This window comes from Notamacropus eugenii, chromosome 2 (assembly GCF_028372415.1).
Source record: "Notamacropus eugenii isolate mMacEug1 chromosome 2, mMacEug1.pri_v2, whole genome shotgun sequence".
NCBI lineage: Eukaryota > Metazoa > Chordata > Mammalia > Diprotodontia > Macropodidae > Notamacropus > Notamacropus eugenii.
In genome coordinates this window covers 346,011,039-346,038,977 of record NC_092873.1, presented here as the reverse complement: position 1 = coordinate 346,038,977, position 27,939 = coordinate 346,011,039, and the positions used below count along the sequence as shown (strand labels likewise).

Sequence of the window (27,939 nt, the reverse complement as noted above, 5' to 3'; positions counted from 1 at the left end):
TTTATTTGATCATCCTCCCCTGAAGTCCTGCTCTGATGTCCCATTCTCAAATTAGTTTATGAGAAAGCTCTTAGTCCAAACCTAGTTTACCATAATTTCTAATCTCTGACTTCATATGTAATTGTAGGATGGCATTGTAGAGTTATCTCTTCTCTGGATATAGCTAAATGGCTTTTTGCCCCCTTTGTAGAGGATGGAGCCATGAATTTAAAGGTTTTTTTCAAGAAACTGGGTGAAATGGAAAAATTTCAGAAGCGTAAATGTGAGTATGAATTTCAAAAGGAAGATATTTATAATCTCCCCTTTTCTTCTGCCAATAATATTTCAATTAAAATGTCCACATCACTTCCAAAAACCTCCTTTGTCCTCAGTTCCTATTTCATTATTAAATAGGAAAATAATCTTTATATATATTTAACATTTTGGCAGTAATATTCTATGTGCTTAGTCAATCAACTGATATTTAATGTTGATAATAATAGATATTTAGGATAGTGCTTTAAAATTAGCAAACTATTTTCGTGTCATCTCATTTGAACCTCGTAATAATCCTTTGAATCAGGTACTACAGGTATTTTAAATGTCCATTTTACAGAAAAGGAAACTGAAGCAGAGTTTAAATGACTTGTAGTCACACAGCTAGTGAGTATCCGAGGCAGAATTAAACCCAGATTTTCTTGACTCTGGATCTAGTGCTCTATCCAGCCTTGCCCATTGCCCCTCATTAAGTATGTATTGTGTCCAGTGGGGCAGCTAGTTGGTGCAATGGATAGAGTACTGGGCCTGGAATTAGGAAGACCTGAGTTCAAATATGGCTTCAAACATTTACTAGCTATGTGATAACACAGTTTACCTCAGTTTCCTCATCTGTCAAATGATCTAGAGAAGGAAATGGCAAACCCCTCCAGTATATTTGCCAAGAAAACCCCCAATGGAGTAACAAAGAGTTAAACACGACTGAAAATCGATAAAATGAACTGTGTCCAAAACATTTAACCAATAGCTACTGGTCCTATAGTAATGTATCAGGCATGATTCTGGCTTTCAGGGAGCTTAGGTTGGGAGGCAAAGCATAAGAGTTAAGGAAGAAAAGTTAAGTGGTAATTTGTGTTAAATAACTATAAAACAATTGAATAAATTGCCACCAAATGAAAAAGATGATAAACACTATGAATTCAGAATTCTGTAGACTAGAAATATCTTAAAAATCTTCACATAGGAGGTAAGACATGAGCTAGATAGGTTTTACTTGAAGGATGGATACAGTTACTGTCCAGGTTATCATTACTGATTTGGGATGTGAATACAGCTGGCAAAGGGGAAGTCTTCTGCAGCCTTATGTTTCCATCCCCACATTTAGGCCAATTCATGTATTAGAAGAACCCAAGGGGAACATTGTTAAGTTCCATGATACCTTTCTTTCTGTACTACCTTCTATTCTGGAGGTTTTTAACTTCTCCTTCCCCCTGGCCAATGAGAGAAGAAGGAGCTGGGAGATGAGGAGGGGTTATGGTAAGCTCTGGTTAGTTTCAGTCCAACTATGGTCCTAAAGTATCTGAAAATCTTGTTAGGACCTGAAATCTTACCTGTTCAACCAGAGACCTCCAGACATTGGAAACTGTCTTAGAGTATATACCTTAAGGGTCATCATGAGTCAAAACTTCTGTTTGCCCATCATTATCATCCTAATATGAATTCCAAGAACAGAGAAAGTTCTAGAGAAACCAAATTCCTTTGAGATCCAGGATGTGGTTGGGGGGGAGTAACAAAATAGGAAATTCAGCAGCTGATGACCATATGGAAAGATTGTACTTAATTCCAGGTTATTGGAATTTCTATAATAATTTTAATAATCGAGACTAAGGAAACATTTATTGCTAACCTATTATAATCAAGGAAGAAAATTCTAGGAATTTTCCACATGTTCCACGAGTCATTTCTATCTTTTCACTTTGTGCATTAATTATTCAAGCAAGCAAGTATTTATTAAGGACCTACTATGTACCAGATGATTAGGAGGCAAAGAATGAAGCAATCCCAACTCAGAAGCTGCTTACAGCCTAACAGAGCATATGTTACTCTACTTATGTTGATTTAATAAAACATGACCTCTTTAGCATTTTGTCATATACTCTTAATATCTTTTGGGTTGCCAGACATGTGGAGGAGCTTAGATTTCAGGATACTTCATTGAATGCCCAGGCCCAAGAACCACAGTTTTAAGAAAACAAATTTGTTCTCAGTATTATGTATTAAATGTTTCTCTAGGACACACCAAATTACTGATTTTGCAATTTGATTTATTGTATACATATAGCACTAAAAGATGCATGTGATGCTTTTGTCAGCATCGTTGATGGGAACATCAATGTTAGTCAGCTTATACCTACAATGAAGATTTTGGGGGTTACTCTGCATCAAGATGAACTTAATGAGGCACTGAAATCTGTGAAGGTTGATGGTGAGTAGTACACTTGCACCAAATTACTTGCTCAGAGTATATGCGTATTGAGGGTATATATGTTCCTGTACATACACACACATATATACACTCCTATATACTCACACAGTACATTTATATATCTATATCTATCTGGGGTAGCTTTTTAGCACAGTGGATAGAGCCCAGACTTTGAAGTCAGGGAAACCTGAGTTCACGGGAAGCCTCAGACACTTACTAACTGTGTGATCCTGGGAAGTCACTTTTAACACTGTTTACCCCATTTCCTCATCTGTAAAAATGAGCTGGAGAAGGAAATGGCAAACCATTCCAGTATCTTTGCCAAGAAAACCCCAAACAGGGTCACAGAAAGTTGCACATGACTGAAACAACTTAACAACAATATTTATCTATCTATCTATCTATCTATCTATCTATCTATCTATCTATCTATCTATCTATCTATCTGCTCTTTCCCATGTTAAAATCAAAATTCCTATCATGATTAAGAAATTTTTTTTAAGTTAGAACTTTAAGATTTACAAAATTTTTTATGACACATTATCTTATTTGGTCAACCAAGCTTTATTCTAAAGTGCCTGCTATGTGCCAGGCACTATACTAGGTGCTGTTGATACAAAAACAAACATGAAATAGTCCCTGACCTCAAGGAACTTGCATTCTAACAAGCGAGTCTACATCCATAGCCACACTTTACACATAACTCAAAGAGGATACAAAGGTGACCTGGCAGGGATGAGGATGGAGCGATGATAGTAGTAGCTCTGAAGACAGTGAAAGGCTTCCTTAAACTCACCATAGCCTTAAGGGGTACTGTATGTATTACAGATATTGTCCTCACTTTTCAAATGAGGAAACTGAAGCCAAGAGAGTTAAATGAACTTGTACATCATCATACAGCTAATAAATGGTAGAGGTCAGATTTGAACCCCCAGGTTTTGCCTTACTCAAAATCCAACATTTTGTGACCTATGTATCAGTTCCCTGCCTAAGAAGCTCCACCTACTGTCTTGCCTCTAGGTTGAAATATAAACTCCTCTGGCTTTCAAAGTCATTCACAATTTAGCTCCCAACTTTCTCCCAAGCTGGTTCACTACATATTGCTCCCCTTTACCAGCTCTTGACATTCCATTGAAACTGGGTTACTTCCCATTGCCCACGTGTGACATTCGAACTTCTACCTCTGGGCCCCATAGACTCACCTGCCCCTTCAAATCCTACCTAGGATTGTCTCTTCTCATCTCTACCTCTTGGAATTGCTCAGCTCCCTTCCCTGCCTCTAAAACTCCATCTCCTTCAGGAAGTCTTTCCTGATTCCCTGCTTTGTGTTCAGAGAAGGAGAAGGGTTCCATGGAGGGATTCTGCCATTTTCACAAGCTTATGCTGTTGACCTCCATCAGACTACCATGGCTCCTTATTCCTCATCCTCCAGAAGGAGTCTGTGAAAATGAAATGCTTTTCCAGCTAGAAAATATGACTTCCCAAACTTCTGGCATCTTCTCATTTGATGTCAATGGCATCTGAGTATTCTGGTAAATCTTTCACAGATCAAGTCCTTAGGCCACTGGAACCCAGGGAATTATGGGTGGTGGCTCTGACCAGCTGGCAGATCCTTTCTCTGAGAGGTTTCTATGGCCACATTTCTGTGGGGATGGCAAAATCCAGAATTTAGGAAAGAAGTGATTCTCAAATAGGGGTGATCATTGGAAGTACAGCCTGAAGGGAGGGCAGAGGTCATCTAGTTTCCACATTTTTTTGTTTTACAGATGTGGAAGCCAAGTCCCCAAAAGGTTAATGATTTACTCAAGGTCACTCAGTTGGGAAATAGGAGAACAGGCATCTGGACTCAGGTCCAATCTCTTCATATTTACTGCTCTTTTTACTAGACCATCACTGACGGGTATATAAAAGACACAAGGAAATTAAGGTTTAGCAGTTTACCAGCCTCCCACTTTACTTTCTTATGGATAGACTTGATTTTATAATTTCCTTTGCCATTTTATTCTCTGAATTATGTTTTTACTCTCTTTTGTAGAAGATGGAGAAGTTAATTTGAAGGACTTTATCAATGTTTTATCTAAAACTGGACAAATTTTGGAAGGTCAAAGTAAGTATGAATTTCAAATCAAGGATGATTGAAACCTTCCCATTCTTGCATTAGTGCACCTTTTGTGACTTTTAAAATATATGAATTTAACTTTTTTAAAGGGTTTTTACTAACTCTCTTTCTTTCCAATTTGACCACTTCATTAGTCAATAAACATTTACTAAGCACCTCCTGTGTGCCAAGCACTGTGCTAAGCCCTAAGGATACAAATGTGAAGACTTTTATAATGAGAGGAGACAACACACAAAAAGAAGCTGAAGGGGGAGGGGGGAGGCGTTGGAGGCACCCAGCATAGGGGCATAGTAGGAGTCAAATATTATTGTTACATAGAAAGATGGTTTCATATGGCAAATCAAAAATTCTAAACTATTTGTTACATTTTTTAAATTGTGTAAAGTTTTGTCAGTTTAATTAGTCCACAAGTTTTAAATGAATACCTTCTATGTATATTTTGCTTTTTATTTTCAGATATATATATATATTAAATCAAATCAGACCTAAATCCTCAATAAACTTAAAGAATAATTGGGAAGGTAGGACATGGTTAGTAAAGATAATACAGAAGTTAAAAAAAATTGTCCATGTTAAATAAATAGAATATAATAAACAAGAAATGTTACCAGATATAGTAGAAGATTTATTATGTAAGTGGCAAAGGCAAAATAAGTACAATTGAATTCGGAGAAGGAAAATTTCTCTGATATAGAAAAGATTCATGAAGAGCTAGATACTTCATCTGAATTTTGAAGGACTGGTAAGAATTTTGCTCATGATTGCTCCCGGCAAATCTTTAGAGTTCACATTAAAGGGAACAGATTGGGCTAGAGCAGGAGGAGACAAGCCTTTTAATACGTATTTCATTTTTCTAGATCAAAACCAATTTTCTACCTAAAGGAAAAATTTCATAGGGGCCGTGACAGAACCATCCTATGTCCATCCCACCTTAGGCCCCTTCCACTGCTTGTCTTTCTTAACCTCCCAGATAGTGTGTGTGTATGTGCGTGTGTGTGAACGTGAGCGCATGTGTGAATAGGTACATACGTGTGAGACCAGGCAGAAGGGAGGTTGGTCTGGCTTAGTTTAGAATCAAGTGATCTTAAAGTACCAGTGGCATTTAAGGAGGTCCTGGAGCCAGCTTTATCAACTAGAAATGACAACACTATTTTAACCCCCCCAGAGTGCATCCCTTTAGTGCATCCATGAGCAAAGCCTGTCCCTACATCCAACCCAATACTAATTTGGATCCCCAGAGTGTAGTAATATCTAGAGAACTCATACTGCTTTAACATTCAAAGTTCAGATAGGTGAGAGGGAACATAAGGGAGTATCCAACAAATAAAAAACATCCCTGGACCATACAACTCTTGAAGTCAGATAACTTGTGGTAAATTGCAAGTACTTCACAATAATCTTGTTTCTAATATGAAGGACAAACCATAGCCACATTGATTGCTAATCACACACTATCAAGGAAAAGGAGATTTTAGTTCTAGACCATACTCTTAAGTATGAAATGTGTGCCCTTTTATTGTTAGCACAAATTAGTATTTTACCTTTTTCTGCTTAATAAAAAGCTATTTAATTGTCATTTCACCCAAAGTAGTGTATATTTTTTTATGGATGCAAATAGAAACACATAGAGTTTTTCATTGCCCCAAACCCAGGAACCCCACTGCTCTAGAAAACAAATGCATTCATCAAATTAGTATTTCATGTTTCTTTAGAGTCAACAACCTGATCATTTTATATTTTATTTATATGCATGTGTAGGATTAGAACATGCAGATGACATTATCTCGAAAGTCACTGTTGGGAAGGTCAAGGTCAGTGATCTGGCCACCACCCTAGAGGATTTGGGAGTCAAGGTAACTAAAGAAGACATTAAGGAAATATTGCCATCTGTCAAGGTTGATAGTAAGTACTTCTAGTTTCTCTTGGGTTATGTTTATTATATAAGTATCTCTGTTCATTCTAAAGGCAAAGCTAAATTTCCAGGTGTTCCCCACAAGGTTCAGGTTTGAGGGAAGTATTCAGTAATGGTGAAATGGGAAGGAATGGAATGAGTATTTTATTAAGTACTTACTGTATGCCAGACACAGTGCTAAGTACTTTACAAATATTATCCCATTTGATCTTCACAACTTTGTGAAGTAAATGCAGTCTCTTTCAGTTGAGAAACCAGGCATACATAGTTTAAGTGACTTGCTCAGTGTCCCAGCTAGGAAACATCTGAGGCAAGATGTGGATTCAAGTCTTCCTGAGTTCAGTATCCTATTACTGCACCACCTAACTGTGTTAGGAATGGTCTTCAGAGAGTCATGTTTTTCTCACTTGAGTTGGTTATTGGGGAGTACATAACAGGGAGGACTTATTAAGGCAGGGCTGTCAAAAAATGTGTGACAAGAATTCCTTGTAACTGCCCAAAGTAACATCCTATGTTCCGAAGCACAGTCTGAGTTGCAGGGTACCTGATTATCTCTTGGAACTTTCTGGTGTTGGTTACTCACTATGCCCAGTTTGTAAGGATCTGGTTTTCCCTGGGGTCCTTTCATTCATTCATTCATTTCCTTCTTTCCTTATTCATTCATTCGTTCATTTCTTTCTTTCCTTATTCATTCATTCATTCATTCATTTCTTTCTTTCCTTATTCATTCATTCATTTCTTTCTTTCCTTATTCATTCATTCATTCATCTGTCTGTTCATTTGTTTATGTGTTTATTTATTTATTTATGCCAAGAGAGAATTCTTATACTGAGTTTCCACATAGACCTCCCTTCTGAGGGAGGTAGAGGCAGCTGAGTGATGCAGGGAATAGAGAACTGGTCCCAGACTTAGGATGACCTGAGTTCACATCTATTCTCAAACACTTCCTAGCTGTGTAACCCTGAACAAGTCATTTGACCTCTGTCTGCTTCAGTTTCCTCAACTGTAAAATTGGAATAATAGTAGCACCTACCTCTCAGAGGTCAAGTGGATCAAATGAGAAAGTATGTCTAAAGCTCTTAGTACAGTACCTGGCACCTTTTTTGTTGTTGTTGAGTCATTTCAGTCATGTCTGACTCTCTGTGACCCTTTTTTTGGGTTTTCTTGGCAAAGATACTGGAGTGGTTTGCCATTTCCTTCTCCAGCTCATTTTACCAATGAGAAACCAAGGCAATCAGGGGTAAGTGATTTGGCCAAGTGTTTAAGGCTGGACTTGAACTCATGAAGATGAGTATCCCTGATTCCAAGCCCAGTGCTCTATCCACTGTACCACTTAGCACATAGTAGGCAATTCATAAATACTTATTCTCTTCCTTATGTCATGAAGTTAGTTGTATGTTGGCTATCCTTAGTGGAGTAGCAGATACTCCAAATATACCCCATAACTCATGAAAAGCATAGGAGTACCCATGGCCATAAAAAATATTTGAATTCAGGATGGTTATTAAAACCACTAGACCTAAGGAAATTCATTCCACTCAAGTTCTACTTGCCTGCCTCATGGTGGCATCAGGCTGACCCTGCATTCTCCTAGGCCATATACCAATGGAACACAAGTTCTGACAGATACTGCCAAGCTGGAGGGTTTACAGTTTGGACTAGTGATGAACTCCAGATCTGTTTCCCAAGGACCAGACAAGCTTATAGAAGCTCATCTCCAAGATGGTCAGAACAATCTCTTGAAAATTATTTACTAAGATGTAGAAATGGCAACAAAAGTACTAATATCCATTTTGCCAGCAATGCTGAACAAGTGTCTCCTATGAAGTCCACTGCTTGTAGAGCCCCAAATCTCTGTTTGGGGTTCTCTTCTCTCTTCTTACTTTAACCTTTCTAACTGGTGATCTTATCAGCTACCAAAGAATCAATGAACTTCTCTATGAAGATGATTTCCATATCCATATGTCTTTCCCTAGTCTCTCTTCTGAACTTTATTCATGCATCACCAACTACCTATTGGACATTTTAAAATTAATATTCCACAGGCATCCCAAATTCAACATGTCCAAAACAGAATTCACTATCTCGCTGCCCCAAACCTTTTGCTCTTCTGAACTTGTTCTCTATTACTGTTGAGGGCATAAATATCCTCCTAGTAATCTAAATTCATAACCACGTTGCTATCCTTGACTCTTTACTCTCCTTCACTCTACATATTTAATCCATTAACAAGTGTCATTTCTAGCTCCACAACTTCTCATGTATACAGGCCCCTTTCTCTATATTCATACAACCATCATCCTAGTTCATGCCCTCCTTAATCTCTTGCTAGAACTACTTCAGTAGCCTTCTAATTGGTCTGCCTGCCTAAAGTCTCTCCCTAGTCCAATCTTCCCTTCAGTCAACTTTCCAGAATAATTTTTCTAAAGCCTAGGTGTGATCATAGCAGATAGTGACAGACAGGGGCAGACAAAAACAGACACCAAAAGATGCAGACAGACAGACAGACAAAGCAGTAGTAACAGGGACAGCAAAGCAATGACAGAAAAGCATATTTGATAGGGAGCCAGTCTTGGAGTCAGGAAAACCAGGCTTTAAGACCCCGCCTCTAACTCATATTGTCTGTGTGACCCTAGACAAGTTGCTTAATTCAGTGATCCAAGGCTACACTTTAAGTGTTAGTTGCAAAGCAGATTCTGATCCACATTGATACAAGAATATTTCTTATCAGGAATTCCTTATACCAGTGAAGTCACAGTTCTAGTTCTCTGTCCCTACCCCACAAATATATGTGTGTATATGAGTGTGTGTGTGTGTGTGTGTGTGTGTGTGTGTGTGTGTGAAGAATGGTGAAGAAGGTGAAAAGTTTTGTTCCAAACTTTCCTCCAACACATACAGGCTACATGATCCTGGAAAGTCGCTTCACCCCTCAAATATCTCCCAGTCAACTATCTTAAGACCAGAAGTTGAGTAATAGTTGCCAATTTACTTTGGTCTAAAGACAGTTACCTCACCAGGAGTTCCTAATACCGTTGAAATCACAGGTCTGGACAAAACACACATACATACATACACACACATCCCTTCAGAATGCCATGCATAAGGGTATTTGTGCAGAAATAGACTCATTGTAAATCTTATGCTTGGTGGATATTGACATTGTGTACTTCAGACCATGGAAAATTTGAGTAGTCACATGAAATTCCTGTCTCATTCAGATTCCTCCCTGCCTTCATAAGTCATCTTCTCTCCCTTTCTGATCTTTCTTTTTGCCTTGCAAACAATTAACTGAATCAAAATTCCTCATTGAAACGTATATTATGTTGGTCTCCACAGAAACACATTATCAAAAGTGGTGATTTCCAAAGTTTTCAGTATCAGTTAAATGGATTCCTGTGCCATGTGACCCTTTCTTAAAGGAATGTGCTATCACAAAGAATAAAGTAGTGTAAATCAGAGAGTTTTAAAAAAATAATATTTGTTTTCCTTAATTATATGTAAAAAAAAATTTTAACATTCATTGGTTTTTTTAAAGTTTTGAGTTCCAAATTCTATCCCTCTGTCCTTTCTGGGTAAGCAATCTGATATGGGTTATACATGTGCAATCATGCAAAACTTTTCCATATTGGTCATTTTGTGCAAGAAAGCTAGAACAAAAAAAAAAGGAAGGAGGGAAGGGCAGAAGGAAGAAAAGGAAAGAAAAAAGAGAGGGAGGGAAGGAGAGAGAGAGAGAGAGAAATAATATGCTTCAGCCTGTATTCAGATGACATTAGTTCTTTCTCTGGAGGTGGAGAGCATTTTTCATCATGAGTCCTTTATTATTATTTTGAATCACTGTATTGCTGAGAAAAGCTAAATCATCCATAGTCTTTCATCACACAATATTGCTGTTACTGTGTACAATGTTCTCCTGGTTCTGCTCACTTCTCTTTGTTTCAGTTCATGTAAGTCCTTTCAGGTTTTTCTGAAATTATCCTGCTTGTCATTTCTTCTACCATAATAACATTCTATTACAATCACATACAACAACTTGTTCAGCCATTCCCCAACTGAAGGATATCCCTTCAATTTCCAAATATTTGCCACCACAAAAAAAGCTGCTATTAATTAAATCAGAGGTTCTTAACCTAGGATATATGAGTGTGGTTACATCTTGAAGACTGTATTTAAATAGAAATGGTTTTCTTAGCAATCCTATGTATTTCGTTTTATGCATTTAAAAACATCCTGAGAAAGTGAGTTTATAGGCTTAATCAGATTACCAAAAAAGGAGGTCCATGACATAAAAAAGTGAAGAACTCTTGCTTTGAATAATATATAGATATAAAATATATATAATGTATATGAATACATATTATACAGTATCTAGCTTTTTTTTTTCTTTCTAGTAGAACTATAGAACTGTATTTCAATCAATCAACACGCATTTGTTAACAGCCTATTACGTGTCAGGATGTGCTAAGCACTGAGGGCACAGAACCACAGAGTGAAACAATCCCTACTTCTTCTCAAGAAGTTTCCATTCTATCATTATGCCTCTCATTTCTAGTCAAGGGCATCATGTAGCTTTTTCATTTTAAGAATATTACTTATTTAAATAAAGAGCAGTTTGCATCTGTGCTCTTTGTTTCTTCAGCTTTTGGAATTCTCCAGTGCAAAAAAAAATGTAATAAATTTTTTGTTAAATCAATGAAGTGGAGAGGAAGCAATTTTCATGTTAATTTCTGAGACAACCATTTAGTTTCAATATAAAACACAAGATAATGGGTGGAAGTTAGTATACTGCTTTACTCTTTGCTTTGTAAATCTGATTTTAATAAGACCTGCTCGTGTTCCACTAGACACCTTATTTGTATATTTGCTTTTTTTCCTTTTTTTTTCTTTTTAGCTGATGGAGCTATAGATTTAAAGGGCTTCGTCGACAATTTGGCTAAAAAGCAACAATCGAAGGAGGCAATACGTGAGTATGAATTTCAAAAGAGGAGTAGCCAAAACTTCCTATTCCTGTGTTGGTGCATTTTTAACAACTTTTAACAAATATTCATTTAACTCTTTACTGTAGTACTGTCATCCATCCCTACTTTCTTCTCATTTTTAGTCATTTACCAAATGGGAGTAGACTCTTAAACAGAATGTAAAAAAAAAAAAAAAAGTCACTCTCTATTTGGGTAAGATTTTGTTCATTAAATTGTCCAAGGCACTGTGTTGTTAAATATTTTATAATTAATCCACCAATATTTATTGATTGTTATTTTATATGTGATGTTGTTATTTGTTTTGTATAAACAAATATATGTCAGACATGGTCCCAGATATAAAGAACCCAATTTATTCTTGATGTTAATTCTTAACAATTAGAATTGTCCAAAGGTAGAGTGGAGAGAAGGTGGGTTCCTTCTTACTGCAGAGCTTTCCATAGAAGCTGACCAGCTACTTGTCAGATACGTTAGAATGCGACTTACTTTCATGGCAAGGCTTGGACTAGATGGCTGCTAAGGTCCCTACCAACTCCTATTCTTACTGAAGAAGTTTACAACCCAGAATATTAGATAAAACAAATAAACATTCATGCAGAAAAGATAAATAACTGTACCAGAATTAAATAGTCCTGAAAGATAACTACACAAGAAATGTTACAAGGCACTTCAGAGTTATTTACTCCTTGAGATAATGTATGCCTTAAATTAAGAGGGGCTAAGAATTCTCTAGGCTAACTAGTTAGGGATGGATGGCTTCCTGGAAAGGGAAAGAAACCCTTGGTAGATAGATAAGATTTATCAAATCAACAAGCATTTATTAAATGCCTACTATTACTAAATGCCTACTGTGTTAAGGGTTGGAAATACAAAGAAAGGCAAAAAACCAATTCTTCCCTTCAAGGAACTAGATGCAGAAGATCGTCATAGAGACAACATGCAAATGACTATGTGTAGTCATTTAATATATTTACAAGATATATATATGTATAAATGACATATTTATATATCAAGATATATACAGGATAAATTGGACATAATCTCAGAGCAAAAACATTAGAATTAAGGAAGACCAGGAAAGGTTTCTTGCAGAAGAATCTCTTAGCTGAGATTTGAAGGAAGCTTCATTTTTTTCTGCCTAGAATTACCATCAGTGAACCCTTAGGATCTCAGAGACTTGAGAAACACCACAGTAACTAACATTAGGACTAGGGGAAGTAGTGTGGAGGCTTTGTCAGGATTATCACCTGGCCTGCAAAAGTCCTAATAGTTCCATGGTATCCCTCCTTATCATACCTTTTCCCTTCTTTTGGGTTCCTAGACACATTAAGCAATGGGGTGAGAATCCAGACAATATGAGAGCAAGAAATATGGTTTGGTTTAGATTTACAACCCTCTTAAATTGCCTAGTTAGATGTTAAAGCCAACATATTTGGCCAGAATGCTCCCAACTTGGACATCTTTCATAGAATGGCTCACATTTTGCTTTGGGGAACCAGAACTTGTCTTTGCATCAATCCTGAATGCTAATCTAGGTCTCAGGGTCAGGAAACCCCTGGAAAACCTAAAGCTTCTTTGTGGTCCTATTGACAGAAAGGTGAAAAGATGCATAAGGGCATGTCCAGTTGGCTAGTTCAGGAAAGTTCCAAACCCATAAAACTCTGCTCTAGAAATCAATAATAATAATTAATGTAACTACAGTAGAATATTGACATTAATATGACACTTCACAGTTTGCAAAGCACTCTTACATACATTTTCTAATCTGAGCCTCATTACAACCCCATAAGGAAGACATCATCGGGATTGTTATCCCTACATCGCTTGGTATGGAACTTGAGGCTCAGAGAAATTAGGTGATTTGTCCATGGTTGCAAACAAATAAGCACCAGAGGAAAGATTTGAACCCAGACCCTCTTGTCTCCAAGCTCTAAAACTAGCACATTTTTTATTCCATACCGCTTCTCTAGATTTTCCCTATACATTCTCCAAATCAAGATATATGTATTTCTTTAGCCTCTTTAATTTAATATTTTACACTTTCATATGTATATACATACAGGAATGAAAAAGACAAGTAATATTGTCAGCCATATCACTGATGGAAAAGTTACAGTTGATGAATTGGAATCTACTTTGGAGAACTTGGGGATTGAGGTAACTGAGAAGGAGCTTGAAGAAATATTAAATGCAATTGGGATTGATGGTGAGTACTTTGGTTATTCATTGAATTACTTTCTCAGGGTATATATTTGTTTTTATATTAGCAAAACTAAAATTTCGGTCCTCCACACACGGTAAAGCATTGGAAGTGTAGCTGGAGTAATTTTCACATTAATCTTACTTTTTAAGAGTTCACAATGCTTGTACTAAAAAGGGATTCATTAAAGAATATCAGGAGAAGTGGAAGGGTTTAAAGAAGAGCACGAAGTAGAGGGAAAAGCAAGATTTAACATGAGTGATGAGGAAGGCAGGAAGGAATCAAGTAGCAGGGAATTCATTAACGTTCACACAAGTAGGGCTTTTTGTCCCAATGTGCTAATGCTTCAGTTTATGGAGGTTAGAATCACAATGTGCTCTTTCTCTGGCCCTTTTTAGAGAACTCTCTACCTCTTTTGAATTCTCCTCCCTGGTAGTGGCTCCCAACTAGGCTGAGTTTATAGAAAATTTTTATGAATTTAGGGCTTCTCTACTGGTGTGGTACCCTGGATTTTGTACTAGCTTTTTTTTCAAAGAGGTTGCTATTGAGATCTTTTTTCTTTGTGGCTACGTGTAAGTTTGGCTAGCTTGAGGCTACCGAATCATTCATCAGCCAGTTATAGGGTATAGTCATCCCTTCTGCATTGTGGGAGTTAGGGGCATGGAGCCCTGGCCATCTTCAAAAACCATGTAAACTTTTTTGGCCCTCTCTTTGTACCGGAGAAGAAGTCTGAATTATTATGATATTAAAGATACAATATGTTGATGTCATACAATACTGTACATATATTTTATGCATTTCTGAGTTTCTAAATTTTTTCTTTGTTATCTGTTAGCCTTTGCTTGTCATCTGCAGCTTCTGCAAAACTCTCCCCCAAAATTTCTATTTAATTTCTTAGGCCATCCCCACAATATATCAAAATGACAATGGGGAAAGTCATGATGTGGAGGGGATAGCTGTACTTCGTACCCTAATGTCCTAGAAAATTAGAATAGTCTCCTAAATTGCAGCAAGGATTTTAATACAGAATAATATGGCAGATCCTTTCTCTTTGTAGGCAACCTACAAACTCTGAATGAAACTATGCAGAACATGTTCATTTTACAATCTCCCTTCCTAGTTTATTGTTTAACATGCTTCTATATCCAAACAAATGTACTAATTTTGAGATCCAGATTGATTTGAGGTCATATAAATAGGATGTAGTAGTCCAGGAGGGGCAGAGTCATAGCCCATCCAGTTTTGGATAATACAGATTAATATGGTGTTTTCCAAGGGACCAACTTCTGTTGAAAATTTTGTGCTGAAGGGGGAACCAAAGTGTTCAATGAGGGAAAATGTGAAGATAATAGGAAAAGCGTGATTCAAGAACTGGGGCCAATGAAATCCAGAGGTGGGGAAGAGTTATAGAAGAAAATAAAGAAGCCAGTTCCAAGCATCAAATTGTTGGGGGTGGGGCATATCTAAAAATGAAAAACTGAGAGACAAACCAAATCTTAAGACACAGACACATTTACAGAAGGATTCAGGAATACAGTTTTGGTTTTGAGAATGAGAGTTTGCAGGGATGGGCTGCTCTTATGCTCTAGTTCAATCTCCTACCATCAGTTCTACAATCTTCTACAGCTGTCCTGGGATGATCTTTCTATTACCTATTCTTCTAAGTGGCCTCCCAAGGTCACAGGATCAGAGCTTGTATGGGTGTTTGAAGTGGAAAGCTCCCTGTTCTTAACTATATACTCTTCTGGCCCACAGTCTTCTCAGTCCACACAATTTTATAGTTTCTCTCTATGCTGTCAGGAGGTCAAAACTGCCTTGACCATGATTCATCTTTTGCAGTAGGCTATGAGCTCTAAGTTGAAAACTAGAGTTTTTGTGGACCTTCTAGAACAGTAAGTAGTAGAAGCTTCATTTGATTAGTGTGGTAATGGGAAGTTTCCCAGATTACGGGAAACCAGGAATCAAACAAGGACAAAACTCAAAGCAGTATTCAAGACCCAGGCCGTGGTATTGCCAATGGTGGTCAGTTTGTATGGTTCATGTTTCTTTTCCTTCCTAGTTTTTATTTGAAGAACTATACTACAATGCAAGGTGGGGTCTAGACGCTGTCATCCTGTCCTGGGAAACTCTTTGGGCCACCAGAAAAAGAGAAGAATCCATGTGGACCACACATACACTTAATAGCAAATATTTCATTTGAGGCCAGAATAGCATTTCTCTGTGACATTAAAAAAGTGTTTTGTGAATTTTTTTTTCCTTTCAAAAGGAAACAGAACTAGATTTGATGGGAGTTTATTCTTTTGATTTTGAGTCAAGTTCATCTAAATGAAACTTTCCACTTGTCTAACACAGCAAAGTTTGATTCTGTGAATGGAGCATTTTGTGCTTCTGGAATTTAATATTAAAGAATTATGAATGAGTATAAGTGATTAAAACAAAATGATAAATTCAGGGCATAGAATGAAGTCACTGGAGCCAGGTCTAATCTAACAGATTGTTAAATTTTCATTGTGACCTCAGAAATCAGCAGTAGCTACAGATCAAGGATTGATTTATTGTTTTGTTGGTTATCTAAACTTGGAAAAATATTAATAATTCAGATTATGCTTATGTGCATATATTTTTTCATAGATAGAGTTAGTGCATCACTATATTGTTCTATAAGCATTGCTTAAGTTTAGCAGGAATGCAGTAGAAGAAGGCTCAGGGAATGAAGTCATCAACAGAAAAGATGCCTGGCGACGGTAGGCTAACTAGCATTTATACAGTACTTTTAAGTTTTGCCAAGCACTTTACATCCATTATCTCATTTTAGCCTTACAATACCCCTGGATGAAGTGATTATCAAATTAGTTTCTGGAATAAATTTTTAATCAGGGCCTGATGAACACAACAGAAATAGAAGTGTTGGCAGTTCCGTATAAAGTTTCAGACTACCTTTTCATTTGTTACTTGTGTATCTGAATTTAAGGACCTACTTGTATTTCCACTGAACTATAATTTTTTCTCTCCTGTTATAGAAGATGGCACAGTGGATTTAAAAACCTTCATGAATGCTTTGATTGAAACACAAGAATTTCATGAATACCAACGTGAGTATGAATTTTGAAATAGGAATGGTTAAGCCTTTCCCTCACCCCATTCCTGAATTGGTAAATGCTTTGTGGAGTTTAAAATATTTAAATTTAACCCTATGCAGGGTTTCCAGCAGCCCACATTTTTTCTCAGTTTCAGAACTTTGTTTAATTGACGACTATTTTTTAATGATAAATCAAGAATGTTCAGACATTTGCTGTTCCTTTGGTATCTTGGGAGTAAAGTTTTGTACATGTAATCAGTTAAGCAACACAGATGAAGATATTTTTCTAATTGCTATGGAACACATAAAAGTGAGCCAGAAAATGTCCCTGCTGTCAAGGATCTTAAATATAATAGGAGAGATCAAGGAATAAATATTAGTGCAATAAAATAAAATGCTGAAAAACTAAAATAATCATAAATTATTTATTAATAAATTATTTACTTTGACTAGCATATAATTTGATGAATGAGAACACTGTCTCCACTCCAATGAGAAGGAAGCATGGCATAGTGGATAGAGTGCTAGATTTGGACTTGGAGAGATCTGCATTTGAGTCCTGCCTCTAAAACTTACTGTTTATGTGACTCTGGGCAAGTGACTTAGCCTCTCTCAGCCTCGGTTTTCTGGTATGTGAAATGAAGAGGCTGGATTCAATGAACTTTGAGGGCCTCCCTGCTCTAAGTCTAAAATTCTATGACTCTAGTGAAGACCATAGTTCTTTCTATAAATCCCCAATGTGGCTTGAACTTGCCTTGAAGGATGAGTAGGATTTGCAAAGCAAGAGTGACATTAATGAATTTTCATACAACAGGAGCTCTACAAGAGGATATAATTGGAGCATTAGGGGAATTCTTTGATAGTCAACGTCATGGGCACCAGACCTAGACCAGTTTCTGGTCTGGAGATCTATAGTAGCAAAGTTAATTATGTAACACCAATCCCTCAGCATCTTTTTTCCTCCACATGAGTTCTTGGGTACTCTGGATAAGGAGAAGGCAGGTCAGAGAATTACACATTTGGAAGAATCGTCAATTCTTTGCAACTTACTTGATCCCAAGTAAAATTTAAATTTATGGATATGCAATAAACCTTTCAACTATCTACATGCTCATATGATGTTTAATATGTAATATGTCCTATTTAGGCTACAGTCACAGTTAGAAATATTATAGTGGCTGTTAGTATTGGGTAATTGGGTATTTCAAGAATCATTCATGCCCACAAAACCAAATTTTAATTTGCAAGAATATGACGCACACTCTTTAATTTTTCCTCATGATACCACACTTTTAGTACATTGGCTATCTTAAGTTTACCTTTGACAGTCTTTATTCTAACTCATGGAGTTTTCTCTTTTTTTAGGTTTTTAAAAAAATTATATTTTTATTTTTCAATTCCAAATTCTTTCCCTCCCTCCACTCCTTCCCCCATCCATTGAATAGGCAAGAAATGTCATGCCCATTATATACATGAAGTCATGTAAAGCATATTGCCACATTAGCCTTAAATCTTATCTTCTGAAGATGAAATGTCTGTAGTACTGTCAGCCAATTTTTGCATGATATGGTTTCCAGTCTACTTATCATCCTGGTTCGTTTCTGGTCTCCACTTTGTCAATATCCGTCCCAGAACCATATACAATACTCCAGATGTAGCTATCTATTTATAGTGGTACTGTTGTTTGATCTTTTTAGTCATGTTTGACTCTTCATGACCTCATTTGGGGTTTTCTTGGTAGAGATACTGAAGTGATTTTCCATTTCATTCTCCAGCTCATTTTACAGATGAGAAACTAAGGCAAACAAGGTTAAGTGAGTTGCCCAAGTTCACAGAGCTAGTCATTATCTAAGGTTGAATTTGAACTCAGATTTTCTTGACTCTAGGTTTGGTGCTCTATTTACTGTGCCACCTAACCATCCCTCCACATTGTGCTTGCAGTGCACTAAAATACCAGATCTTTTTCACATAATCCATAATCTACCTATATGCCCTTGCCCCAGTTTGTGACAATTATTATTAATGGTAATCTATAATATTCCTCCACAAGAACGTATCTTGTTTTTTCCTCTCTATTTATTCTTATTCAAATATCCTTCACCATGAAACTCCTCATATAAACATGTCTTCTCTCATCCCATTAATATGGCATAGTAATGTAAATAGAGTGCTGAATTCAGAGTCAGGAGGATGTGTCCAAATCTTGTCTCTGACAATTTTTAGTGCTGTGTAAACATGAACAAATCACTTACCCTTTCTGACCCTCTGTACTACTTATCTCAAAGGGTTGCTTTGAGGTTCAAATGAGATAATTTATGAATCTAACTTGTGGCTCAAAGGCCATTTGCATAAAACTCCCTTTACTGGTGAAGATTAATTTTCCAGTGATGCCCGTTCATGTGAGGGGAAGAGTTGGTGAGAGCTTGGGTGGAGAGAGATCCTGGTCTTTAAGCTTATAGCTTTGAGAGAGAGAAATTTCATGGTTCCATACTCTCTTAGGTCCCAAACAGAGAGAAAGACTTTGGGAAGAAGCTGACATGTAAAGGAGCTCAAGCTATTCCCATCTAGTGTAGCTTGCTACACTAGAGATTTGGGGAAGTTTCCCTTTGGGTGAGATCTGAGACACTTCCCCTTGATTAGGCTGAATTATCTCATTCCCATTGGAAGAGTTCATTGACTCCATGTATTGTCTGATATGTGTATATATATATATATATATATATATATATATATATATATATATATATATATATATATTCTCATCTGTATGTATTTCTCTGATTTCTGTTTGCTATCAGTTTAGAAAAATGGGTTTATTCTCATTACATGGGTTCATTGTGGAGCTGGAATTTGTTAGGAAGAGCATCAGACCTTATATATATATATTTTGGAGTACTCCTTCCCCATAAAGGAATAGTGATCAAATTGTAGCTTGAATTTAGCGGGCCAGACATATTTCCCCTAGACTAACAATATTTAAGGGAGCCTTTTATAACTTAAGGGAGATATAATTCTAGACTAGCACCCCTACTTTGAGAAAGCAGAATGACCAGCCTTTGGTCCCAACCTGGTTCCCCTCTTGGAATGACTCAAAATCTCCTTTGAAGAAGAGTTTGAGTGAAGAAGATTCTCAAGATACGTACTCATGCCTCCCTGAGAGCCACATCTAGACAGACTCATGCAAACACATGCATCTCCACATGGGCAAAATAGCCCAGCACATCACAACACATACATAAAATGATTTGAAAATTTTAACGTGTTATGTGTATGTAAGTGTATACATATGTTTTTATATTAGTATATAATAAATGACAGCTATATAATAAGTTATGTGCATACATACATATATATATAATTTGTTATTATTGTGATTTATCCAATTTGAATATGATACACCACTTCCTCTTCTAGTTATGAGGTGACTGTATTATACTACTACATTAGGTGTGGGATTAAGCCTTTAGTTCATTTTGTTACCCAAATTCTATTTGTGTATAGACATATAAGACCCTGAACATATAAGGCTTCTTCCCGGATATTTTTCACCATATTGCAGTTGAATTTTAACACAAGGGTAAACTGAGGCAGATCTCTCAGAAAGATAGATCATATTTATTACCCGAGGTATGCTCCCTTACCAATAAATAGGCCAATGAATTGCCTCCATTAATGCCAAAGATGCCTAGCAAGAGGACAGTTCTCTTTATATAGGGTTTTGGAGACCACAGAACAAAGAGGAGAGGAGGGTAATGACATCATGTAATTACTTATGGAGCTGAGGTGCAGGTAACATGATTGCTTGGAAATTTGGTAATGGGGGCTAGCAATAACCCCACTTCTTCTCTCATGAGACTAAGAAGGGCTCTTTGTTTGAGTCCAGGTGAGAGACAGTGGGCCAGACTTTTGGCTGGCAAGCCAGACATCTTTGAATGATAGCTTTGTGGAGTAAAGATATCAGCCCCAAACTCCCTTGCTTTCTCGCATGCTCCCCAAGGTCAGTTAAATATCTTGAGGCAAGAATAGATGGATTTTTTAATGTCACCCATTACAGGCCAGCTGAACTCTGGACTAAGTTCAGAGACAAAGAATCATGACATAAGCTGTTATAGGACAACATCAATTACGCGTAAATAGGATCAATAAGAAAATAATACAGGATCAATTTTAATCTTTTCACCTAAGAATGACTGTGCTTCTCCATTGCTCTTCTTACAGCTACAACCTTCTGTGATATCTCACTTAGTTATGGTACTGGAGCAGTTTTTTCTTTCTTTCTCTATTTTGAATGCAAATCCTTTAGTTAAATTTGGCTTTCTGACTCTCAGTAAGTGCACTCCATCTCTGGCTAAGAATACATCCTTCCTATATGTTGAACCCTGGTGACAAATCCAAATCCTAGTCTTTAACACCATCATTTCAACCCTTTTCAAAATCTGTGTTCTTTTCTCTTGCTTGAAGCCCTTACTTCAAATGGCAACTCTTATGAAAAATACTACATCATACCTCAGAGGTCCTCGGTTTCCTACATCAGACTTCACAATCATAATGTGATCTAGATTTTTTCTGGAAGTATTATTCCACACTGCTGTACCACAAATCAACAGAAATGGATATTAATTGTTGAGGTTGACAAGTCTTGGAACTTTCTACTACATCCTAGATGCATATCCCAGAAAGATAGATTACTTCTAGCTAAGAGGTCAGCAAATGGTCATTGTGTGAAACTCCTTGACGGAGAACCATAAGGACTCATCTTTTATTGCTGTGTCTAGAAGTTCAATATTTGCTCTCTGGGCAGAATTTCTATATCCTCATTATCCTTCCCTGGAAACAACTTCTTTCTCAAAAGTTCAGTTCTTGTGAGCTGATCCAACCATTGTGAAGAGCAATTTGGAATCATGTCCAAAGGGCTATGAAAATGTGTATACTCTTTGACCCAGCAATGTCGCTTCTAGGGCTGTATCCCAAAGAGATCATGAGAATGGGAAAAAGTCTCAAATGGTCAAAATTATAGTAGCTCTTTTTGTGATGGCCAAGAACTGGAAATCGAGGGAATGCCCATGAATTGGGGAATGACTGAACAAGTTGTGGTCTATGAATGTAATGGAATACTATTGTGCTATAAGAAATGACAAACAGTTGAACTTCAGAAAAACCTGGAAAGACTTTTATGAACTGATGCTGAGTAAAATGAGCAGAACCAGAAGAGCATAATACACAGTAACAGCCACAGTGCGTGAGAACTGTTTCTGATAGACTTAGCCCTTCACAGCGATATAAGAACCTAAAACATTACCAAAGGATTCTTTAGGCAAAATGCCATCCACGTCCAGAGAAAGAACTATGGAATCAGAATGTAGAATGAAGCAGACTATTTTCTCTTGTGTTATGTTTTGGTTTGGTTTGCTTTTTCTCATGGTTTCTCCCATTCATTTTAATTCTTCTATGCAACATGACTAATGTGAAAATGTGTTTAATAAGAATGTAACTGTATTACCCATACAAGATTACATGTTGTCTTGGGGAAGGAGGGAGGAAAGAGGGGGAGAAAATTTTAAACTTATGGAATTGATTGTTGAAAGCTGAAAACAAATAAACTAATTAAATAAAAAAAAGTTTAGCTCTAATCTATTTGGAAAGAGTCTTGTTATGAACTTCAAGGAGTCCCATACTTCTTTTTGTCACATTTGTCACATTCTACTCTCCAACCTTCTAATCCAGAATTATTCAATTGTCTCTGATAAGCCAAACTTAGAGAATCTTTTCCTAGCAGTGTATAAGTATTACTTGGCTCCTGAAGAGACACAGGCAATGCAATCTCTAAGTCTTTGGAACTTGCCCTTACCCTCCACACCTGCTAAAACCAAGACCTTTGCTTTTCTCTCACTCTTTCTCATAACTTTTGTGGAAGACTGCTTATGTCACACTTGTTTTCTACATGTGGTCCTTTCTTAGGAGATATGGACTAGAGGAGAGAAAATAGTTTTCCTAAGCTAGGTTTTTAAATAACATTTCCCTTCCCTTTTTTTTTTTTTTTTTTGGAGCTTTCTCCCATATCCTGTTTGCCTTGTACTTGATCTGCAATTAGTAACCATCTATTTTCTGTGTGAATGACCTTGGGAAAAACCCAGTTTCCAGCCCTTCCTCACCCTTTCCCTGTCCTTCCATTATTAATCAGATCTCAGACTCTGAGTTTTTGCATCCCGCCTCTTCACTCACACAGGGTAGTTGTTTGAATCCAGTTTACTTTGTTTCTTAGTTTTCTGATGAAACAAACCAAAACCAAACTGCTCAACACTTATTCTCAAAATTTTGGCAACTAATCTAAAGTAGATCCTTGTCGTGCCCCTGTGAGTCAAAGCATGGGACCACATCAGTGATTCTCATCTGGACCCTTTGAGATCTTAAAGATCTTAAAAGTCCATTTCAGGGTCATTTTAATTCCACAGACATCTTTGAAACCGCTTCTATGCGCAAGGCATTAGGGCAACCAAAGACAAAACCATGAATCCTTGGAGGAATATGGTGAGTACACAAATAAGTAAATACAAAGTAATTTCAAAGGTATACAAAATACAAAGGCTAGGACTCAGTGTAAATCACTTGAAGTGTCAGGCACCTTGTAGCAGCTCCCTCTTAGTCATTCATTTTCCAATTAGTGGTCTTTGGAGGCATCTAGGTGACACTAGGGCTAGAGAGCTGGACCTGGGGTCAAGAAAATCTAAGTTCAAAGATATGAATAGACAGTTTTCAGATAAAGAAATCAAAGCTATCCATGGTCATAGGAAAAAAGGCTGTAAATCACTATTGATTAGAGAAATACAAATTAAAACAACTTCACACCTGTAAGATTGGCTAATATGACAGAAAAGGGAAATGATAAATGTTGAAGAGGATGTGGAAAAATTGGAACAGTAATGCGCTATTGGTGGAGTTGTGAACTGATCCAACTATTCTGGAGAGCAATTTGGAGCTGTGCCCAATGGGCAATTAAACTGTGCATACCCTTTGATCTAGCAATACCACTACAAGGTCTGTATTCCAAAGAGATCATTTTAAAAAGGAAAAGCAACCATGTACCAAAAAATATTTTAGCAGCTCCTTTTGTGCAAGATATTGGAAATTGTAGGGATATTCATCAATTGAGGAGCAGCTGAACAAGCTTGAGTACATGAATGTAATGGAATACTATTGTGCTATAAGAAATGACAAACAGGCAGATTTCAGAAAAACCTGGAAAAACATGAATTGATGCAAAGTGAAATAAGCAGAACCAGAAGAACATTATACAGAGTAATGAAAACATTATGCCATGATCAGCTATGAATAACTTAGCTCTTCTCAGCAATACAATGATACAACAATTCCAAAGAACTCACAATGGGAAATGCTTTTTATATCTGGACGCAGATCAAAGAATACTATTTTCATTTTCTTTATTTTTTTCATGTTTTTTTTCTTTTTATCTGTTTCTTCTTTGACAACTTTACTGATGTGGAAATATGTTTTACATGACTGCACATATGTAATGTATCAAATTGTTTATCATTTTAGGGCAGGGGGGAGGAAAAGAAGGGAGGGAGAACATTTGGAACACAAAACTTTTTTAAATGAATATTTAAAATTGGCTTTGCATGTAATTAGAAAAAAGTTTTAAAAAGAAGACCTAAGTTCAAATCTGGCTGTGTGACCCTGGGCAAGTCACTTAACCTCTGTCTGTTCCTGCCTCAGTTTCCTCATCATAAAATGGGGGAAAAAATAGAACCTATGACCCAGAGTTGTTGTGAGGATCAAATGAGACCGTATTGTAAAGTTTTTCACAGACTTTAAAGTGTTACATAAATGCTATTATTATTTTCTTTGCTAATTGTTCCCTCTCCAAAAAAAATCTCCTTAGAGCATGCACATTTTTAAATAAAGCATTTCATTCCTTTAATTTTTGGTGCATCTCCATATTAGATTTATGATCGTTTAATAAAAACATCAACTCCATAATACCTTTTCAAAAACAGTGATTTTTTTAATGGTAGCAAATAGAATTTGTAAGTTTTGGGACTAGTTCAATGAAAACAAAAAGCCCAAGAATTCCTACCCTAGAAAAAAAAAGTCTTTCCCAAAACATGATAGTGTAAGTGCCTTTAGACTCACCAACTAAATATTTTTGCTTTTTGATCTGTATGTTTAGGAATTGAAAATGCCTGTAACACTATCAGCAACATCACTGATGGCAAAATCAAGAAGGATGATGTCCCACAAACCATGGAGAGCTTTGGAGTTGAGTTAACCGAGAAAGAACTTGAAGAAGCCTTGGAAACAACTGTCATTGATGGTGGGTGAGGCATTTGTGTGTTATTTGCTTAGTCTATAAGTGCTTGTGTTCTGTTTAGTCTAAGGGGTTCTGAACCAGGCAGAGTCCATGAACTTATTTTTAAAAAATATTTTGATGGATGCTTTCCAACATAAATGATTTCCTTTGTAATACTATATATTTTATTTGGGAGGCTAGATAAAGCAGACTTGGTGTTAGGAAGGCCTGAATTTGAATCCTGTCGCAGACACTTATTAGCTGTGTAACCTTGCACAAGTCACTAAACTATTCTATGCCCCAGTTTCCTCATCTGTAAAATGGGGGTGGTAATAATACCACCTTCCTTCCAGGATTGTTATGAGGATCGAATGAAATAATAATTGTGAAGCACTTAGTACAATTCCTGGCACATTGTAAGCACTATGTAAATGTTAACTATCTTCACCAGACTGCCAAAAGGAGGGGGACCATGACACAAAAAAATTAACCCCTGCATAGTGGCAAAGCTAACATTTCAGTCATATCTTCAAATTTGAGAGACTTTATGTATAAAATCTCTTATCTACTAAGTCATAAAAAGTCAGAATCAGTGATGGGAGAGGGAATTTCCACATCAAGAGTTCCTTGCTTTAACAGATCCTTCATATACTCAAGTTTCTACAGAATTGGAAGTTTGAATAGGATGACTGATAATTACAGGTCAGGCATCCTTGGTTTTCCTTTTGCAAAGGAAAGATCCCATAAAGTGAATGAAGAGGGAGGTTCTGTGGGAACCCTGGTAAAGGATAGGGTGAAGGAGTGACAGAGGTGAAGTCACAGGAGGGGCATTGATACCTATGAGACACCTGAATACCCCACCCCTGAAATGTTAGTGCCTTACTGGAAACCTTGTCTAGTTTCAATCAGCCTGTGATACTTTAATTATAAAGTATTAACTTTAAGTCCTTCATCACTGTTCATTTGGTCTTAGGTATTCAGTCCCTACAGTTCAGAGAATGTAAGAACTTTATTTTCAGTCAATTGCTAACAAGAAAGGTTTACATGTCACAAGAATGCATTTAATTCATTAAAAAAAATAAACTTTGCAGAAGTCATTTTAATACTAAATATTTTACCAATGGCCAGCTTAACATGTGCATTTCTATATGGCATTTTTGCTCAGGTAATTGAGTGTCCTGTATTCTGCTGAATATAGGAATGTCCCTGAAGACTTTATTCCTAAACAAATCCCTTGGCAATGGGGAAAAAATGAATAGGCATTAACAGAAAATAATTATATGGAACTACTATATGAAAAGAGCTTACTTGGTTAATGCTTATTTCAGTTCAAATGAAAATGTTTTATTCACTTTTATAATTATTCTTCTTTGTCTTTGGCACTCTCCTTGTCAATCAATGTATACTAATTATTTTTTGGTATGTATTACTAAGAGCATCATTATAAGCCCCACTTGGGTTTTGTACAAGCTACAGTTAGAGAAAAAAATCCCATATTTGGACTGAACCACTGAAATAACCTGTAAGCATTTTTAAGCACATACCAGCCACTGTTCTAGGTGCTAGGGATGGATATAAATAAAATGAATGAAATAATCTCTACTAGCAAGGCATTGTTATGCTAATGGGAGAGACAACTGTTGAGTATATAAATATGTCTAGAATAAAGCTAACAAAATAAATACAAATAAATACAAAATAGTTGAATACAAGGTGTTTGGGAATAGAAGAGATGAGGAAATCATGTAAGTTGTCAGCTTGAGCAGCATGTTGAAAGAAGAAATGAATGCTGGGAAACAAAGGTGAGAAAGGGAGTGCTTTCCAGGCATGGCAGACAGTGTAAAGATGCAAAGGTGGAATGTCATGTGTGAGGAACAGAGAGAAACACAGTTTAGTTGGATGGCAGGATTTGGGATAGGGAGAAATATATAATCTGTCTGAAAAGATAGGTTGGGTCTAGGTTGAACAGGGCTTTAAAAGCTAAACAGAGGAGTTTATATTTAGCCCTAGAGCAATAGAAGCCAGTGGAGTAGATTGAATAGGAGAATAATATGGTCAGATCTTCGCCTAAGGAAAATCACTTTGGTAACAGGGTATAGGATGGATTAAAGTGGTGAGAGCCTTGAGGGAGGGAGGAAGCTCAAATACAAAGCTGTTGTAAAACTTAAGTAAGAGATGATAAGGACCTGAACTAAGATGGTAGCAGTGTGCGATGAAGAGAAGACAAGTGAGATATGAAAGGTGTAATGGAAGAAGAAATGGTAAAACTTGGCAACTCATTAGATATGTAGGGTGAAGGAGTGAGAAATCTAGGATATTGGTGAGATTATGAATCTGGGAGCCTGGAAGTGTGGTAGTGATATAGAAGAGACATAGGTTTGGTGGGAAAGATAATTTCGTTTTGGAAGTGTTGAATTTGAGCTATCTCTGAGACATTCAGTTTTAAATATTCAGTAGGTAAATATTCAGTGATGTGAGACAAGCTCAAGGAAGAAACTGTAGGTAGATATGTTTATTTATGAATCATTTTCATTGAGATGATAATTAAATCCACAGGAACCAGTGAGATTATTGAGAGAGTGTACAAAGATAGAATAGGAGACCTAAGACAGTTTAAGAAAACAGTCATGGCTAGGGACTGTGATAGGGATATGTCAACAAAAAAGACAGAGGAGAATCCATCAGAAAAGTAGGAGAAGAACCAGCAGGGAGTCATCTCACAGATGCCCAGAGAGGATAAAGTACTCAGGAGGGAAAGGATAGTCAGTAGGCTTAAATTTAACAGAAAGCAAAGCATTTTAATGCAGAAATGAATGTTTTCTGTTCTTGCAGAAATAAGCACATAATTGGGTTTTACAGGAATTGACTGTAATTGCAAGTCACT

The 27,939-nt window shown here is 36.8% G+C and overlaps 1 protein-coding gene across 6 annotated transcripts in view; it reads left to right on the top strand.

The window, feature by feature from the left end:
• Positions 1–27,939, top strand: part of EFCAB3 (EF-hand calcium binding domain 3) — a 481,176-nt gene that overhangs the window by 187,948 nt on the left and 265,289 nt on the right. For all 6 annotated transcript variants that reach the window (XM_072645908.1, XM_072645906.1, XM_072645907.1 and 3 more), the window contains 8 exons: positions 191–262; positions 2,318–2,461; positions 4,497–4,568; positions 6,339–6,482; positions 11,381–11,452; positions 13,531–13,674; positions 16,689–16,760; positions 24,936–25,079. In XM_072645908.1, coding sequence (XP_072502009.1) covers positions 191–262; positions 2,318–2,461; positions 4,497–4,568; positions 6,339–6,482; positions 11,381–11,452; positions 13,531–13,674; positions 16,689–16,760; positions 24,936–25,079 — 864 coding nt within the window. The remainder of the gene's footprint in view (positions 1–190; positions 263–2,317; positions 2,462–4,496; positions 4,569–6,338; positions 6,483–11,380; positions 11,453–13,530; positions 13,675–16,688; positions 16,761–24,935; positions 25,080–27,939) is intronic.